The sequence below is a fragment of the Bos javanicus genome, chromosome 18 (assembly GCF_032452875.1).
Source record: "Bos javanicus breed banteng chromosome 18, ARS-OSU_banteng_1.0, whole genome shotgun sequence".
Taxonomy (NCBI): Eukaryota; Metazoa; Chordata; class Mammalia; order Artiodactyla; family Bovidae; genus Bos; species Bos javanicus.
The window spans coordinates 35,176,549-35,194,517 of record NC_083885.1 but is presented as its reverse complement, the minus strand read 5'-3'; the positions used below and the strand labels follow the sequence as shown (position 1 = coordinate 35,194,517).

Sequence of the window (17,969 nt, the reverse complement as noted above, 5' to 3'; positions counted from 1 at the left end):
GTCACTGAAGGGGGTTGGATGTAAACCAGGTCCTGTGCCCAGAGCCTCGGCCCCCATGCTGAGCCCCGGGGGTTGCCCAGGCAGTTTCCAGTCTGTCACACGGCCACAGCCTGTCACCTAAGCAAACAGAGCATCTCCCCCATTCTAGGAGAAATAAAAATTTGTCTTTATTAAAAAAGTGGCAATAAGGTGAGTATGTAGCCTCCCTGTGCCTTGGGGGGCTTGGGGTGGGTGGTCAGGGCCCTAATCCTTGAGCCAGTCAAGAAACAGGGTTCACCCTTCAAATCACAGCACTGAGGCACTGGTGCCAAGAAATAATCCTGAGGGGGTCCCCAACCTACCTAATCTCGCCTTAGTTTGCAGAGGCACTGTCTGTAGGATCCTGGCTAAGGCTCTAGTTAAGCCTTGAACTAAACTCCCCATCCAGCTGGGTTCTGCAAGCTGTATGGTGGAGCCTTGTGCCCAGGAGGGTCTGTTTGGGCTCATGAAGCAGGAGAGGCCCAGAGGTTCACTGGAAAGCCTTCACCTCACCAGGCCTGGCCTGTGGCATCGGCAGTGCATGGGGTGGGGTCCTTTGGGCCAGGCTCTAGGGCAGACCTTGGGGGTCAGAATACCTGGAGGAGGAGCAAGGGCACAAGGAACCTCCTCTGCTGGAGCTGCTCTACGTGTGACCTGCTCACTGGGCAGTGGGAGAAGGATCCGGTCTAGGGCCTTGGTCCTGGGCTATGTCCCGGGCAGAGGTAAGGCCAGGCTGGCCAGCCTGTAGTGCTCTCGGCACATAGGGACTGATGAAGAAGGACTGCAGGAAACGCTGCCGCAGACCCTCGGGCAGGTAGTAGTGGATGAAGTATATGAGCCCCAGGCCATGACCTGGGTAATAGCGGCGGCGTGGCTGGGCCGCCAGCAGCGCATCGGTGATGGCATCTACCACCGGGCTGAGGTCTGGCAGGGCCTGGCTCAGAGAGTGCAGAAACTGCCCATTCAAGTGCTCGATGTAGTCCTCACCATAGGCCTGCAGCAGCTCTTGAGGCAGGGTGGCCAGCAGCTGCTGCTTGCGCTCTTCCCACTGGTGCACGTCCTTCACTGACTCTGCGGAAGGAGTGCCAAGGCCAGAGTGGGGTCAGTGAGGGAAGCCAAAGCCAGATCCAGTTCTCTAACTCACAACCTGAGACCCGCCCCCAGCCAAAGTCACGCCCATTCCTCAGACCCAATCCCACTCCAGAGACGACCACACCCACCCTGCCTTCCTGCTCTCCCCCCACAGGCCCCACCCCCAAATCCCTGAGCCTCACCTGTCTTGAAGCAGGCAGGCTGGATGATGCTGACCTTGACACCCCAGGGCAGAAGTTCACAGCTAAAATTGCCCATGAGCAACGCCAAGGCTGCTTTGGAGGTCCCATAGGCAGCTAAGCATGGAAATGGCATGTCTCCTGGGGATGGATTGGGAATGGGGGATGCCTCAGCCTGGGCCGGGGACTCCAATATCTCTCCCCGCCCAGCAGAGGCATCTTTTCTGCTCCAGTGCGGGAGGACCCTCACCTGCTGGGCTGCTCACGGTCACAATTCGACCACTTGAACGACGCAGCAGTGGCAAGAGGCCTTTGGTCATCTCTAGTGCACCAAAGAAGTTCACCTCCATGCAGGTGCGGAAAGTGGCCACTGGACACAGCTCTGCATCCGCCACAAAGATGTTCTGGCCCGCGTTGTTGACCAGGCCCCACAGACCTGAGGGCATGGAGCCAGTAGGGAAGCTGCAGGTCAGTCCTGCAGCACACCTCCAATCTCAGCCCAGCCATGCCCTTTCCTGGCGAAGTTGAGCCTACTGACCTGTGCTGGCGGTGTGGACCTTGGTGAACTCCAGCACACGGCTAATGTCTGCTGGCTTGGTCAGGTCCATCTGTAGCAGCTTCAGACGAGAAGAACAGCAGGCACGCAGCTCTAGGGCCCCAGGGCTATTCAGATCCAACACGGTTGCCAACACTGTGAAGCCCATGGCGTCAAGCTTCTTGGCCGTCGCGTTGCCAAAACCAGAGTCACAGCCTGGTCAGGGAAGGATGGACAGCCAGTGAACTCCACTATGGCCCAGTTCAGCCTGAGACAACCCAGGGTCACCATGGCTGGGATGGGATCCAGGCTTCCGACTCCCGACTTCACAACATCAGCAGCCCTCCCTTCCTAGGCCCATCTCTGGGAGGCTTGGACCCCCTGGCTGAGCTCCTGAGGACCAACTCTTTCACAGCTGTCATCTCCCCGACCCCTCATAGCTACCCTATCAAACATAGCTTATGATCCCCACTTTACAGATGAGGAAACTGAGACCTAGTAATGCTATGTTGCTTCCCCCAAAGTCACTCAGCTGGCACACAGTAAGGTCAGGACTCTGTTGGTAGGTCAGCCAGTCCCAGCTGAGACCCAGCCTCAGCCCTGATGTCCTTTGGTCTGCTTGAGATCAGGCCTCAGCTCGCATATGCAGATATTACTCCCTAGCCTCCCTTCCTTTCTCACTGCCCTTGCCCAGCATTCTTCCTCTTACCTGGACACTGAAGCAGCCCCCTTTTTTCGTTCTGTCCCACCTTGCCCCCTTGAATCCGTTCTCTGCCTAAGTAGCCCGAGGGATCCTTCCCAAAATGACAATACCCTCTGCTTCTGAAAACTTCTTCAAGGCTCCCCACGGCCCTTAGGATAAAGCCAACGTGCTCTGTTCCCATCATCTAGGCTGTGTACCACCTGAGCTCCACCTTCCTTTCCAGTTCAGCACCCTCTACTATTGTTCCAGGCTCCAGGCAGGCTGGAGGCCCATCCCCACCTCATGCTTGACCCTTGGAATTCCAGTGAATGGCAACACTGGGACATTCTCTGAGCCTCAAATAACTTGCCCCCAGGACAGGGTCACAGTGGATGAAGACAAAAACAGACCTGCATTAGAATCCCTTCCCACATCCATCAAATGAGATCTGAGGTCAGTTACCACTTGGAGGCTTAATTTCCTGGTTTTGGTATGCAGAGAGATAAACCACGAGGCAGAGCCAGTGTAGGGGTCTAATAAACCCCGGCTCCTTTGATTGTTCCCATTCCAATCCAGCTCCTTGGGTGGTCAACAAGAGGGGGTGTGGGGAGGGGGGTGACCAGGGAGGAAGGAAGCTCTTTAGAGCCTGCCCCCATGGTGGTCCTGCTGATCAGAGGTTACAAAGTGGTTCAGCTCCCCCGTTCTCTCTGTTGAGGGAGAAAACAAAGCTGGGGGACTGCAAGCTGGGCTTTGTGTAGCTGGGAGCCCACTAGCCAGCCCCAGCTGAGGGGTACTTCCTGGGCAAGTCTGGCTGGAGGAGGGGAGTGAGTGTGTGTGTGTGTGTGTGTGTGTGTGTGTGTGTCTCCCCACTTGCCTAAGCTCCCTTCCAGAGCAGACAAGCCCTTCACGGGGAAACTAATGCCTCCCAGAACCTCAGCTCTGAGGTCCCAACACAATCACCCACACCTTTCATACCCTCTTGCTCACCTGTACACACTCAGAAACCTACGCATACCTCCAACCTACCTGCAGAGAGGCGTGAACAACAATGGCTCACTCCCATGAGACCCATACTGCCCAGCAGTACACAGATGTGCACACAAAGCACCCAGCCACTTGACCCAAACCCTGACCCCAGGGCTGAGCTCCCCAAGTAGCCTCGGCTAGGGGTTCTCAGGAGCATTCCCAGGGGGGGGTGTGTGGCAGCTCTGGCAGGCTCAAGGCACAGTGTTCCTAGCAAGTGAGTCAGGGCCTGGTCACCTACTTGTACTGCAGTCAGTAGTAGTGAGTGAAGAAACCCCAGAGTTTAGGGGCATTGGGAAGCTTGGAGGTCAACTCTCGATGTTTAAATGGGGTGGGTTGGGCAGTCTGCTTCCCCTCCTCCGTTGCGGGACTTTGCAACCGGAACTGAAGGAAGACTCAGTCTTACCTCACTTTCAAGCTCAAGGCTAGGAGATGTAACAGTAGTGGCACAAGGACCTGAGGTGAGATCCCAGGAAAGACTGCCTGGGGCACTAGCATCTGAAGAAGACCTGGGTCCTGAGGAGGCGGAACTCACTAGTTAGAAGGCAGGAGGGGAGCTGCCCTGTCCTTGGGGGCAGAAGCTCTTTGCTTTCATACCAGGAAGTCTGTCATCTCTCCTTCCTCAAACCACTAAAACTGGGGTCCCTTGAAACTTCTCACTCTACCCTGAACTCACATCTCTCCCACCCAACCTGAGCCATCCTCTATGTCCACCATCTTTACTGAAGCTCAAACCCTCCTGCTACCTTCACCTCAGTACATTCTGGCTTCTTGCTGGGCATTCAAGGCCCCTTCCAAGGAAACAAATGCTTGTCTCACCACATCTCAGCAGCCAGACTGCTTAGTGACTGCCCCCCTCCCCCACAGACCATGCTCATTCCTGCCTCAAGCCTCTGTCCCACACCCTTTGTCTGATCCAAAACACCTTCCACACTCTTACCTATCTCCACCTATCTTCTGAGGCCCAGCTCAAGGATGGCCTCCTCTGGGAAGTTTTCCCAGCTTCCTCTGATCATGCAGGGCCCCCTACTGGACTGAGGTCTCTGAGAAGCCACTCACCAGTGCAAGAGAGCAGAACGGCCGAGCACCTGTCCAAAGCCATGGCGTTAGGGGAGAGACCAGGCTCCCCCTCCCCAATACTAGAGCCAGTAGTGTCCTATACAGTAGTGCCCACTGACTTTTCTCTCCCTCTCCACTTCTGGGTCTCAGCTCCTCCTTCCCTCCTTCTGGTGATAGTGTCCTTGTTCCAGACAAAGAGAGCTCAACAAGGTGGCCAGAAGCACCTGAGCCCAGCTCTCTAAGACCTCACCTCCTTCCCAGGCACAGAGGACCAGTGAGAATGGTGGTGGTGTAATGAATGCAAACTCCGGACAACTCCTTCACAGATTGGGTCTGGGTGGTGGGATCTGAGAGGTGGCTGAATGTCCAGCTGTCCCTCATGATGACCTCCAGCTTTTCTGAACTCCAAGGAGCCAATTGGGAGAAGGGGGTCCCAACTCTCCATTTAAGCCTATTCCTCCTGGTCCCAGGGAAGAGACAGGACCTCCCACGTGGGAATGTTAGGCAGAGTTCAAGGGGTGAGGATTCTCTGAAGTTCCTCAGAGCAGTGTCCTCTGTCGGAAGACTGCTGTCTTGGAGAGGGACATAGCATAAACCCCAAGCTCCAGGAGGCTCCTTTCGCAGTCTCCCCTGCGCACCTGCCCACTCCCTGCCTCCTTTTCTCTTCAACACTCCCCAAGCCGTAGGTAGTCAACCCGGACTTGGGGAGGTGCCCTGCGCTTCCTACTTGGCTGGCTCCCTGAACCCAGGGGAGAGGGGCTTCCCCACTTCTCGGCTGGGGGTCCCGCGTTGCCTTGGCATGCCCACAGGGAGCCCTCTGGGTGTCCGGTCCCGCCCTCGAACCGGGAGTCGCCGCGCTCCGCGCCCCGCGCACTCACCGGTGATGAGCACCGCGCGAGTCGCCACGGGCAGGCGCTGCGGGCGCGCCAGGCGGGACAACACGATCCAGCCGGTGGCGGCCAACACGGCAAGTGCGGCCAGCGGGGGTAGCAGGCGCTGGCACAGCCAGTCGAGCGCGGCCAGCAGCGCCAGCGCCGCCAACAGCGGGCGGCCCAGACGCAGGTCTGCGCGCAGCAGCTGCAGTAGCGCACGGGCCGCCACGAGCAGCCAGGCGCCGCCCGACGGCCAGGGCCAGCTTTCCATGGCGGCCGGGCCGGGGCGGGGCAGGGACTGGGCTGAAGAGCAGGGACTGGGACTCGGGGCTGGGACGCGGGGTGCAGCAGGACACGAGCCAGGGGCGGGAGGCGATACTCGCTTTCTCTGTTCGCCCTCGGGCCGAGCTTTTAAAGAGCCCCGGGGGCGGGGGCGAGGGCGGAACGGAGGCGGGGAAGGGGCGGGGCTTTCCTTTACTTCTCTGCCCGCACCCCTTGCCAGGCAGGTGCCCCCACCTCTACCTCCCGCCCTCTGCCCCGCCCCCGCGGTCAGATCAGCTTTCGAAGAAGCCGGAACCAAGTCCCAAAGTTGCTGCTCAACTGCTCAACTTGCGGCTGGCCGTGCCCAGGAGAGGTGCGATAGGTCTAGCCCTAGTACCCCGCATGCGCTCACTCCTGCGCTGGTCCGCTGAGCCACGACTGCCAGGTGAGCACATGCACAGCTCACACTTGGTCGGGACACCAGAGGACACACGCAACCTCCATCCTCACATTGACCGCACCTCCGCGGCCAGCGTGCCTGCCAGAACACCTCGGGGAACCAGCCCGCAGCCTAGGACCCGGCAGCCTAGGCCAACGCGAGCGTACGCGCCACGCCTTGAGCGGCCGCAGGTGTCTAACACACGCTCACACCTAAGCTACCTGCGGCCACCGACCGATTTGGGGCTGGGGGCTGGGTGGAGCAGGGTAACAGACCAGATTCTTGGGAGTCTCTGCCCCGCAATCCCCCCACTTCCTTTCACTTTCCAGCCCTGGGTTTGCAGCAAACCTCCTCCCCACAATCTACCCCCTACACAATCCCTCCCCCCTGCCCCCCCCCCCCCCGCCCCGTCCTCCTGCCACACAAGTGTATGTGTGTGGGCGCGGGTGTGTGGAGGGGGGTTCTGAGGAAGCATCTAGGCCTCCCATTAACTCCAGCCGACTCTCCAACCCCAGGGACCCCAAGAGCCAGGCCAATGGGGACACCTGGGGAAGTCAGTGAGGGCAGCCTCTCAGACAGGGTGATCCCTGCCCTGCTCCCAGGATCCCCCAGGGTATAAAGTAAGTGAGTGTGGGTGCATTTCCCTGCCTGTGTGTATGAAGGTCTGTGTTTGTGTGTGGCCCTTTGGGCCCCCCCTCTGCCCACCCCCATGTCTGGCACCCTGTGCTTGGCATCCATACCAGGCTCTGCCAGCACAGGGAAGTGGTGCCAGCACCTCACTGCCAGGCGCTGTGCTGAGGCCGGTAGATCAGCCCATGGTACAGGGGGTCCCTGCTTCTTCTGAGCCCTTGCCCAGTGCCTCATCTATGCCCATACTAGGTCCTGGGGGGCTCATGGACCCCTCCCAATTATGTTGCCCATTCTCTATCTTAGATGCTCAAGTTCTGTGCCAGGGCTTCAAAGCAATGCCTCCTCGAAGCCTTCTCTGCCACCCAGGTATGGCCCCCTGGTGAGCCAGGGACATCTCAAGGAGGAGCAGGGAGACAGACCCACTTAAGAGGTCCTTTCCAGAGCCACTTCTGAGCTTCTACTTCTTCCTCCTCCTACTGTTTAAGTATGGATGACAAGTTAGCCCTGGCCCTGGGAGGCAGGGCTGGGGAGGGTATGTGTGTCTGACCCTGGGTACATGACCTTGTGTACCTGTGTATGCCTATATTTGTGTACACTCTGTCCATGGACTCCATAGCTTGTCCATACACAAATGACATGTCTCTCCCCATGCCATGACCCTATATAGCATGTAAGTACATTTGTGTATGTGTGTGTTTTTGGTGACTCCCTTGGTCTGCGTCATTCTTTGGAAACTCACGGAAACATTCATTTTCCAAAGTGTGCTGACTCCTATCGTTCTGAACCTGTGGCCTAGTCTCACAGGTGGACACAGCAACCTTGACCTGGCATCCCAATATGAGCTGTAGACTCTGGTTGTGGGACCTACACCCTCCCAGCACCCTACTGAGAGTCTGAGTGTGATTTCTGCAGCTTCAGACCATTAAGTCCCTTGGGACTGTGGAGGGGATGTAGAGGAGAGGATGGTGGGGGGTGGGGGTGGGGGTGGTCTCAGGCAGCCTTCAAGGTTAAGGCCACACAGGTAGTACCAGAGCTTGCCAGAGTAGGAGTCAAAGGGCAGGGAGTTGGAGGACTTCCCTGGTGGTCCATTGGTTGAGAATCCATCTGCCACTGTAGGGGATGCAGGTTTGATCCCTGGTCTGGAAAGATTCCACGTGCTACTGGGGGGACAAAGCATGTGTGCTGCAATTACTGAGCCTGCGCTCTAGAGGCTGTGCTCCACAACAAGAGAAGCCACTGCAATGAGAAGCCTCCACACGGCAACAAAGACTGACCCCTGCTCACCATAACAGAGAAAGCCTGTGCACAGCGACGAAGACCCAGCGAAGCCAAAATACATAAAATTTTTAAAACAGGGTAGGGAGGTGGAAGTTGGAAAGCACGGTGAGGACAGAGTCTGAGAAACAAGATCCTGCACTCCTGGGAAGGAACCATGAAGGGCTCTGACCCACTGGGAAGCGTGGGTTGGGGAGACAGACTTGCTTAGAGGGGAATTTAGGGAATTGTCTTTGGTTGTGGAGTGTAGGATGCTAGGATGGGTGGGGCATGTTTCCAGTTCAGCTTCTGGGACACTGCGCCACCTTAGACAGAAATATTTGTCTTGTGTGGTTTGGGTCTCGTGGATGATCTGCCACATTTGTATTTAACACCCTTCTCTCCCAGAAATTCATCCCACTTCCTAGGCCAGGCCTTCCTACCAGGATCTATACTCCAGCCCACTGTGGCCACCTGAGCAGCTGACTCCTTACCTTTCATCAGGTGGAGACATTCTGGAAATAGAAAGAAGGTGGTTTAGGCAGTCATGGCTGGGAGGGGCTGGCCCAGCCCTGTCTGAGGCTTGGTGCCAGGCTGTGCCTGCCCAAGGGCAGAGAACCAGCCTCTGCCAGAACCAGGAGTCTGGGCTGGCAGGGCCCTCCAGGGAGAAGGAGGAGCAGAGGGCAGGAGCCCCAGCAGATAAGGCAGGGTTGGCAGGGGTAGAGGAATGAAGGGCAACCAGAAGGAGCGGAGCCCCTGAACCACCTCACCTCTAGGCCCTCAACCCACAGTCTCCCTTAGTCTCACCCTGCCCTCACCACCCACCCAACTCCTTAATCAGAAACTTGGTGAGCCAAACCTTCAGCATGCCCCAGGCTCTGGAGGGCCATGAGGTGGGTTGGGGGCTGGCAGTCTGGCTCCAGTCGGCTCCAGCTGAGTCCAACAGCTCACTGGCACCACCTTCTGGCCTTTGGGGAGGGCACGGCTCTGAAGGGGATAAAGTGAAGGTGACTGTCGGATGTGAGGGTGGGAGGAACAGAAATCCAGGATGGGGCCTGCCAAGTGGTAGTCTCTAAGAGCTCACTTTCTGTTCTCTTACCACACTGTGTTTCTGGAGCCAAGCGCTGCCTATCACCCCTTTCTTCCTCTGTGGTCAGGTTCAGAGGCAGCAGAATCTCAAGGAGGCCCTGCTCTCTGCTCACCCATGGCAGAGGGGAGCCTCTTCCTGCCGATGGCCACCCCCTTGCCCCAGTTCCACACCCCATCCCTCCCCGTCCTCAAAGACAGCAAACTTGTATTGCATTCCTACTGTGTGCCTGGCCCTGTGCTGGGCACTGTGGCTATAACAACTAACCACTGGCTCCTTTCTGGCAGCATGCACCCCAGTTTGGCTCTGCCCTCTCCCCCTGGGAACCACCATAAAGAACTTCTCTCACTCAATCCTGTATCCCTTTCCCCAAGCATTGTTCTCATGCTGTCCTCCCCACAACACCCGCCCCCTTTCTCAGCTGCATTTCTCGAAAACTGTCTTGGTCACCATCTTCACTCTCCTCTCTCCCACTCTATCTCTGAGTCAGCTCCGGCTCCTGGCCACGCCAGAGGTCACCAGTGAATGACAGTCCAGTCCTCAAATACCAAGGACACATCTTTGCTTTCAGTTAACTCCTCTGTACCCTGGGCCCTTTCTCCCTTCGGCACCTGCAAAGCCACTGCTACTGGGTTCCCTCCTACCTGTCCGGCTCTCCCTCCCGGCCTCCTTCATAAGCTTCTCTTCCCTGTGGGTGAACCTCTGGCTGTGGAGGGCTCATGCTCTGTCCCTCCCCTACCATGAGCTCATCTTCCTACTCGCATGTTGGTGACTCCCACGCTCCTTTCCAGCCAAGACTTAATTCCAGGCCCACATGTCCAGCTGCCCCTGGATGCCTCCCCTGGACACCCATAGGCCCCTTACACTCAGCAAGTCCAAAACTGGTCTCATCATCTTCTCTAGTTCTGGCAGCCACACCCTTCCCAGCTCATCCTCAGTCTTCATTCCATGCACTGGCCTCCAAACTTCTTGCTCTGTTCCAAGCCTTGGGTTCAGTGCAGAGGCCTCACAATAGCCCTTTGTAGTGGGTGTCATCTGGAGAAGGCAATGGCACCCCACTCCAGTACTCCTGCCTGGAAAATCCCATGGACAGAGGAGCCTGGTAGGCTGCAGTCCATGGGGTCGCTAAGAGTCGGACACGACTGAGCGACTCTACTTTCACTTTTCACTTTCATGCATTGGAGAAGGAAATGACAACCCACTCCAGTGTTCTTGCCTGGAGAATCCCAGGGATGGGGGAGCCTGGTGGGCTGCCGTCTGTGGGGTCACACAGAGTCGGACACGACTGAAGTGACTTAGCAGCAGCAGCAGCAGTGGGTGTCATCATTACTATTTTATATTCAAGGAATATAAAATATAACTGAGGCTTCCAGGGGCTAAGAAAATTGTTCAAGGTCTCAAACTCAGGTTCACCTAAGTTTGAATCTTGGACCAGCCCCAAGATTCAAACTCAGGTATACCGGAGCTCGAAGACCGAGAACTGTGTTAACACAGAGCTACGTTTGCCATGCACTTCCTTGGTGGCTCAGTGGTAAAGAATCCACCTGCCAATGCAGGAGATACAAGGTCAATCCATGGGTCAGGAAGATCCCCTAGAGAAGGAAATGGCAACCTACTCCAGTATTCTTGCCTGAGAAATCCCGTGGACAGAGAGAGGAGCCTGGTGGGCTACAGTCTATGTGGTCCCAAAAGAGTTGAACATGACTTAGCTACTAAACAACAATGTTTCACCACCTCTGACTTCATTCTGAGGGCAAAGGAGAGCTGGGAAAGGTCTTGAGCAAATAAGACCCTGTCCTGGTTGGCTAGGAAATGGGTTTGGGGACAAGGCACGAGGGGAGGCTGGGCGTCTTGTTGGTGCATCCCTGCGAGGGACAGCAGTCTGTTTTGGACAAACTGAACCTGAAGTGCTCGTGGACATGCGAGGGTTGAGCCCAGAGGCAGCTGGGTGCCTGTGGTCCCCAGCACACCACTCATGTGGTACAAATGCCTGGGAGATTGTCAACTCACCAGGCATGAATGAGTGCCCCGTCCGTCTCCTCTAGCTGTGCACTTGGAAGCCAGGCCCTTCGCTTACTGGGCAGAAGGAATGGGGACATGCGGAAAGCCAGAAGTATTCCTTGTATTTTCAAACTGTGTCCAGCACCCTCCCTGAACTTCTTTGCTTCCAGGATTGAAGGCAGATATTTGGGGATTAGGGCCCTTGAGCTTGGGAAACACTAAGAGAATTTGCTCTCAAGGGTTTTCTGGACCAGTCCCAGGGGAAAGGCAAGTCCCAGCTGAGAACATTTACTGGGCTAGCTTGGCTGACTCCAGATGAAACTGGTCATCTTGAGTCCTGCAGGGCAGCTCTGAGTTATTCCTAATCCTCTGCCACATTTACTATTGCTTGCCAGTCCTTGTGTTCGACTTCCTCATACTTAATTTTACGTACTATCCTCACATCATCCGAATGAAGCAGGTACCACAATTCTATATATAAGAAGTTCAGTGATTACTCAGCCATCCAGACACTCTGCTCTGTCCCCTGTCAGCCAAGGAGGTTGGCATTATTCAGTGGGCAATACCCAGGCAAAAGACTATCAACCTTTTAAAACTTGCTTCTGGGAGTTCAGGGTTTTTGAGCACGAGCCACCCATTTTCCTTGTTTGGCCCTGCAATAAGCCCTTCTCTATTCCAAGAAAATAAAAGAATAATAAATAAATAAAATTTGCCTCTGGATTAGAAACATGTCTCCCAATGGTAGAATTAAGGCAAGTTGTTAAAAACTAATTCCAAAACTTGCTTCCTTACAGCTTCCATCACCCTGATTCAGGCCTTTTCTTGGCAGAACAACTGCAAAAGATACAAAACTTAGTTGCTGTTGGCTGGCTGGTTTAATTCATTTGCATATACATAATTCAGTCCCACCCCTCGTGGCTAATACCCTACTTGGGGAGCTGTGGCTGTTTTCTGATTGCTGGTAGGAGGCCTATGTGTGTTGTTTTTTTTAATAAACTGAAACCAGATGGAGAAGAGTTTTGTTCACTGCCTTGTCTACAATTTTCTCCAGCAAATTCCTTGAAAAGCCAACCACCTATGAGTGGTGCCTATTCTCTTTGGAGGTCCCTCACCGCTGGCATGCAAATAGCAAGCAGGGCTGGGATTTATAAAAGTGAAAACAAAAAGGAGAAAGAGAAGCTTCTTGGCCCAAGGGCTCTTGGGTACACAGTGGGGTCATCTCCTCGTGGAGCCCCAATTTTAGGTCTGCACTTACAGTTTTTGTCTTCCTCTCCTTCTCTCTTGAGTTGGGAACTGAGCTGGGCTTGAATCAGAATCACCTGGACTACTACTTGGTGAAAATATGGATTCCAGACCCCCACCCGCTTTGCAGCACTAACTGCTGGCAGGAGACCCTGACTCTCAGGATGGGTTGATCTTTGAGTCAGTTATCCTCTGGAAGGGGTCCAAGCCACTCTTGCTTTCATCTTGGGAAGACTAGCTGCTCAAGATGGTTATAGAAATATTTTTAACCGCCAGCCAGGTCTAAGGCTTTGTAATGCCCCTTGAGCACCTTGTCAAGAGATTCCTTGTTCCGAAAAATAAGCAAGTACAACCCCTGGTCAGGGGGTTAAGATTTTTCTTTGGAAGTTGAATTGAGCATTGTCCTAGTGAAGTATGACCCAGTCCCTAGGCAGGAGAGAACATGTCTTTCCCAGCTCCGACCTTCATTCCTAGCTCAGATCTCTGTTCTTTTGGATTCCAAGGCTTTTTAGATAATTGTGTCAGGTTACATAAGCTTTTGAGATATGAGGGAGCACTCAAAGGAAATTCCTCTGGGAGCAGGCATGAGAGGTTCCGCCACATAATTTGCTTTAAAGTATTTGAGGAAAAATTCAGGTGCCTCAGCCCTGCACATTTCTGAAATAAAGTAAGAACAGTCAACGACTTTGTATGTATGCACCATTCCCCCATAGAAATGAGGAAACAAAAAGATACGCTGAAGAGTGAGCGAAACTGTCCCCGGGAGCACGTGCAGGGCCAGGTGGCCAGTTGCAAAGAGGGCAGCTTTGACTGAGCTGCCATGGAAGTCCTTATCAGCACAGGATACCTTTCCCTATCTGCCTTTCTGCATATTAGATAACACATATAGTAAATACAAGCCTTCATTTTTCTAAGAAACATAAAATAAAAACTGAATTACTGCCAGAGAAGCTTTAAAATCATTAGTTCCTAGGACACTGTAGGCACATTCTCCACACACCATCATTTTCATGTCATTTGCCTCCGAGGGATGGCCCTGCATCAGCTCTGTTGCATAAGGTGCTGCTTCCAAACACCTTGTTCCTGACTGGAGACACAGAATAAGTTTTATCTAGGTCTGCGAGAGTTCTGGAGGGGTGACATCGTGTTCCAAGCTGTACCAGTTAGTGTCAACAGTGAGAAAGCTGCCAGAGTCTTCTTACCAAGGAAGCTGAGAGAATATTGTATACACCAAACAGCGCTCCTTTCTTAAAGCACAAAGTGCTCACTAAAGCTACTCAAGAAGGGAAAATTAATGGGAGGAAGATGTATTCAATGTAGTGAAGGGAAAAACAAAATCTTTACAAGGGACATGGAAATAACAGATTTACTATGATGAATGGACAGTAGTACAGGAAAGTCCATTTTTACACCAAAAATAATTCAACAGGTATTATTTACAAAAGGCTTTACAAAAGAATTCCTGTTAAGTAACACTATCCTTTCATTTGTTTGTTCCCGCCTTCATTCATACAACAAACATCTATTGAGTGCATTTGTGTTCCAGGCTCCATGCTCAGGGAATGCCATGGTGAGCTAGATAACTGTTCCCCACCTTGTGGGCTCCGCATGTGGCTGGAGGACAGCCCCTAACCAGATCACTACACAGTCAAGCAGCCACGACAGACAGGAGGCACTAGAAAGCAGAGTCTCATGGCCTCTTCTATTCTGAGGGTTGGAGAAAGCTTTCTAGGAGGAGGTGGTGTTCCAGGTAGCAAGAACATCGCATGCAAAGACCCCTAATATAAGAGGGAATCTGGTCCTTTGAGGAGAGAGGAGCCAGGAGGCATAAGGGAGGTCTTGGAGGCTGTGGTGAATGAGGAGGTTTTTATTCTAATTTCATGGTATATGGAGATACTGCTTCCTGTGAAGCAGGGAGAGTCACTGAGAGTGGTAGCAAGAAGTAAAATAATCAGTTCGCCTTCCTTTCTTCCTTCCTTCCTTCCTTTCATTTATTTATTTTTGGCTGTGCTGGGTCTTCATTGTTACATGTGGGCTTTCTCCGGTTGCGGCAAGCAGGGGCTACTCTAGCTGCAGTGTGTGGGTGTCTCGTTGCCATGACTTCTCTGTTTGCAGAGTATGGGCTCTAGAGCACAGGCTCAATAGTTGTGGTACACAGGCTTTGTTGCTCCACAGGATGTGGGATCTTTCCAGACCAGGTATCGAACCCGTGTCTTCTTAACCACTAGATCACCAGGGCAGGCCCTCTTCCCTTTTTCTTTTCTTTCTTTCTTTCTTCTTTTTTTTTTTTGACAGCCCCAAGCTATCAGGAGAATGGACTGATGGGGAGGGGAGCCACCAGTGGAGGTAGAAAGAGCGACAGTCACAAGGCCTCTATGTTTGCCAGGGCAAGAGGTGCTTGTGGCCATGGGGACAAGCCAAGTAAATGGGCTGACTCATCCAAGGCCCATTGGAAAGGGTACTGTGATTCAGACAAAATGGACCCAGAGAACAAGATCTATGGCTAACCACATCCCACCAGTGAATCTGATAATTAAAATTTAATTCCATTAGTTAATGAAACGGAGAGCATCATTTCCTGATAGAAAGACAAGTAGGGTCTAGATTATATGTATCAGTGTCCATTTCCAGTGGAACATCCTGTGTGCTTCATATGCAGGACCACATTTTCAGGCCTCGTTGTGGCCCTATCCAGTAAGAAGCTGTTGTTACTGCTACTTCACATAGGAGCAAACTGGATTTAGAGAAGTTGGGGAATTTACCCAGCTGGTGACTGGCAAAGCTGGGATTGAAACAGGTAACCATTGATATGCCCTGGGACAAGAAACAAGTCCCAGGAAGCCTGGGGATACATTGACTCTAATTAAGGATGGGCTGTGGGTCTAGCCCAGGTTGGGGTGAACTGCCCGGGGGTCTCTTCTGGCAATTCTAGGAGTCAGGTAAGTGAACTTGGAACCTTCTCATACACATGTGTACAAGTTCTTTAAACCACAGTTAGGTCTTTTTGTCTCTCTAGCCTGGGCTGTTCACCATGGACAGACTTGCCTTGCTAGTCAGGGACAGCCACTCTGGACAGGAACACGTCCTGCCCTAGGAGAGGACTTCTGTCCCAGAAAAATGTGTCTCATGTTTTCAAAGAAACTGGCCAGAGCGGGGCAGGAGGAGCTGAGACTAACTACACTTTGAGTAAAAGGAATACTGTGCGAAAGAGCCTGGGGGTGGGAGCTAATGCCTTGTGTTCCAGGAGATGCACCGATCAGGGGACAGGGATGAGGAGGTGGACAGGAGCTAGCTGAGCTGGGCTTTGGAAGCCAAGATTTGGCATTTCAGTTGATCCTAAGGGCAAAGAAAGCCCTGGAGGTAACTTAAACAGAAGACTGATGAGGTGGTATTAGCAAAGTACGGCCTTCCTCAGTAGGTGATGCCCTGGGCAGTGTCAGGTTCTGGACTGGTGACCACACCACGATGACAGAATCAGGACACCATCAAACTGCCTGTGCTATTAAAACTCAGATTTGGCCAGAGGAAGTCTTTTCAGAGAGCTTAGTCTGGAGTCACTCAGATACCTGGGCAGTCATTTTTGTTTCAAATGAAACAGCTTTGGGACTTCCCTGGTGATCCAGTGGCTACGACTCCATGCTTCCAATGCAGGGGGTGTGAGTTTGACCCTTGGTCAGGGAAACCGCAACCAAGTTTGCATGCTACAACTAAAGATCCCGTGTGCCGCAACGAAGATTGAAGATCCTGCATAACACAACTAAGACCTGGTGCCACCAAATAAATAAATATTTTTTAAAAATGAAACAGCTTTCATTGGTTAAATATACATGTACTTAATCCTATTTGAAACCCACTATATTAGTTTCCAATTGCTGATACAACAAAGTGCCACTAATTCAGTGGCTTTGTTGTTCAGTTGCTAAGCTGTGTCTAACTCTTTGCAACCCCATGGACTGTAGCAACCAGGCTCCTCTGTCCATGGGATTTTCCAGGCAAGAATGCTGGAGTGGGTTGCCATTTCCTTTGCCAAGGGATCTTCCCAACCCAGGGATCGAACCCACATCTCCTGCATTGCAGGCAGATTGTTTACCCATGAGCCACCAGGGAAGCCAATTCAGTGGCTTAAAACAACACAGGTGTATTATCTTCCAGTTCTAGAGGTAAGAAGTTTGAAATGGGTGTCACTGGGCTAAAGTTAAGGTGTCAGCTAATTGGTTCTTTCTGGAAGTTCTAGGGGAGAATGTTTCCTTGCCTTTTCTAGATTCTAGAGGACACCTGCATTTGCTGGCTCATGGCTTCTTTCTCTGTCTTAAAAACCAGAAGTATAATGTTTTCAAATCTCTCTGACTTCTGTTTTCATCATCACGTCTCCTCCCACTCTGACCATCCCATGCCTCTCTCTTGTAAGGGTCCTTGTGATTACATTGAGCTCACCTGGGTAATCCAGGCTACTCTCTTCCATCTCAAAACCCTTTCGTATCTGCAAAGTACACTTTGCCTTGAGAGGCAGCGTATTCATAGATTTCAGAAATTAGGATATGTACATCTTTGGGAGGCCATTATTCAGGCTGCTGCTGCTACTGCTGCTAAGTCGCTTCAGTCGTGTCCAACTCTGTGCGACCCCATAGACAGCAGCCCACCAGGCTCCCCGTCCCTGGAATTCTCCAGGCAAGAACACTAGAGTGATTTGCCATTTCCTTCAACAATATTATTCAGGCTATTACCCACTTTAACAAATGATCAGAAAGAATGGTAAGCCTGGCAGCTAAGAGGAGAAGGGACTGGAAGCAGGCAGGCTGATGTTAGGGAGACAGACAGAAGGCTGCTGCAGAGACAGCAAAGGAGAAACTGGTGCTGTGGGCTAGAGTGGAGTGGGAAGAATGGACACAGGACATATTTCAGAGGGAGTGAGAAGAATGGACATAGGACATATTTTGGAGGGAGGAACTGCCTGTTTGTGGGGACTGTCTGGATTAGATGGGCAAGGACTAGGAGGAGACTGGGTAGGTAGTGGTGCCCTTTGGAGGGCCTAAAGGGAGAAGGAGGTTTGTGGCAAGGACAAAAAGGGCATATAGGGATATGCTGCATTTAGATACTCATGGGACAGCTAGAGGGGACTTCCCAGGTGACACTAGTGGTAAAGAACCTGCCTGCCAATGCAGGTAGACATAAGAGACCTGGGTTCTATCCCTGGGCTGGGAAGCTCCCCTGGAGAAGGGCATGGCAACCCTCTCCAGTATTCTTGCCTGGAGAATCCCATGGACAGAGGAGCCTGGTGGGCTATGGTCCATAGGGTCACAGAGTCAGACATGACTGAAGTGAATTAACATGCATGCATGCACAGGACATCTAGGAGCAGTGCCTGGGAGGCAGATGGACCCAGGGTTTGGTGGCTTGACTCTCCAGTCCCTGCCTTCCCTGTGGGCATATAATGGCTCATCCTCCACCATGATTTTTGGGTCACCATCTCTCTTCAGCCCTAAATTCTACAATTCCAGATTAGAGTTGAGTTGTCTTGTACTTTTGAGGCCAAAGTAGCATTGATATTTAGTCCATATAGTTTACCAGTCCTGGAAACAAGCATTTATATGGTAG

At 52.8% G+C, this 17,969-nt stretch overlaps 1 protein-coding gene across 2 annotated transcripts; it reads right to left on the bottom strand.

Annotated features, from left to right (window-relative positions):
- Nucleotides 1-142: 142 nt before the first annotated feature.
- HSD11B2 (hydroxysteroid 11-beta dehydrogenase 2) lies at nucleotides 143-9,846 on the bottom strand. Of its 2 annotated transcripts, XM_061387623.1 has the most exons (6): nucleotides 9,776-9,846; nucleotides 8,904-9,031; nucleotides 1,828-2,040; nucleotides 1,540-1,725; nucleotides 1,293-1,430; nucleotides 143-1,089 (listed from the first exon to the last, which is right to left on the bottom strand). In XM_061387623.1, the coding sequence occupies exons 2-6, from the start codon at nucleotides 8,932-8,934 to the stop codon at nucleotides 677-679; spliced, it is 981 nt and encodes a 326-aa protein (XP_061243607.1). In that variant the 5' UTR covers nucleotides 8,935-9,031; nucleotides 9,776-9,846; the 3' UTR covers nucleotides 143-676. The 2 variants fall into 2 exon arrangements, with proteins under 2 accessions (XP_061243607.1, XP_061243605.1); XM_061387621.1 differs by lacking the exons at nucleotides 8,904-9,031; nucleotides 9,776-9,846 and adding an exon at nucleotides 5,467-5,854.
- Between the last annotated feature and the right edge of the window lie 8,123 nt (nucleotides 9,847-17,969).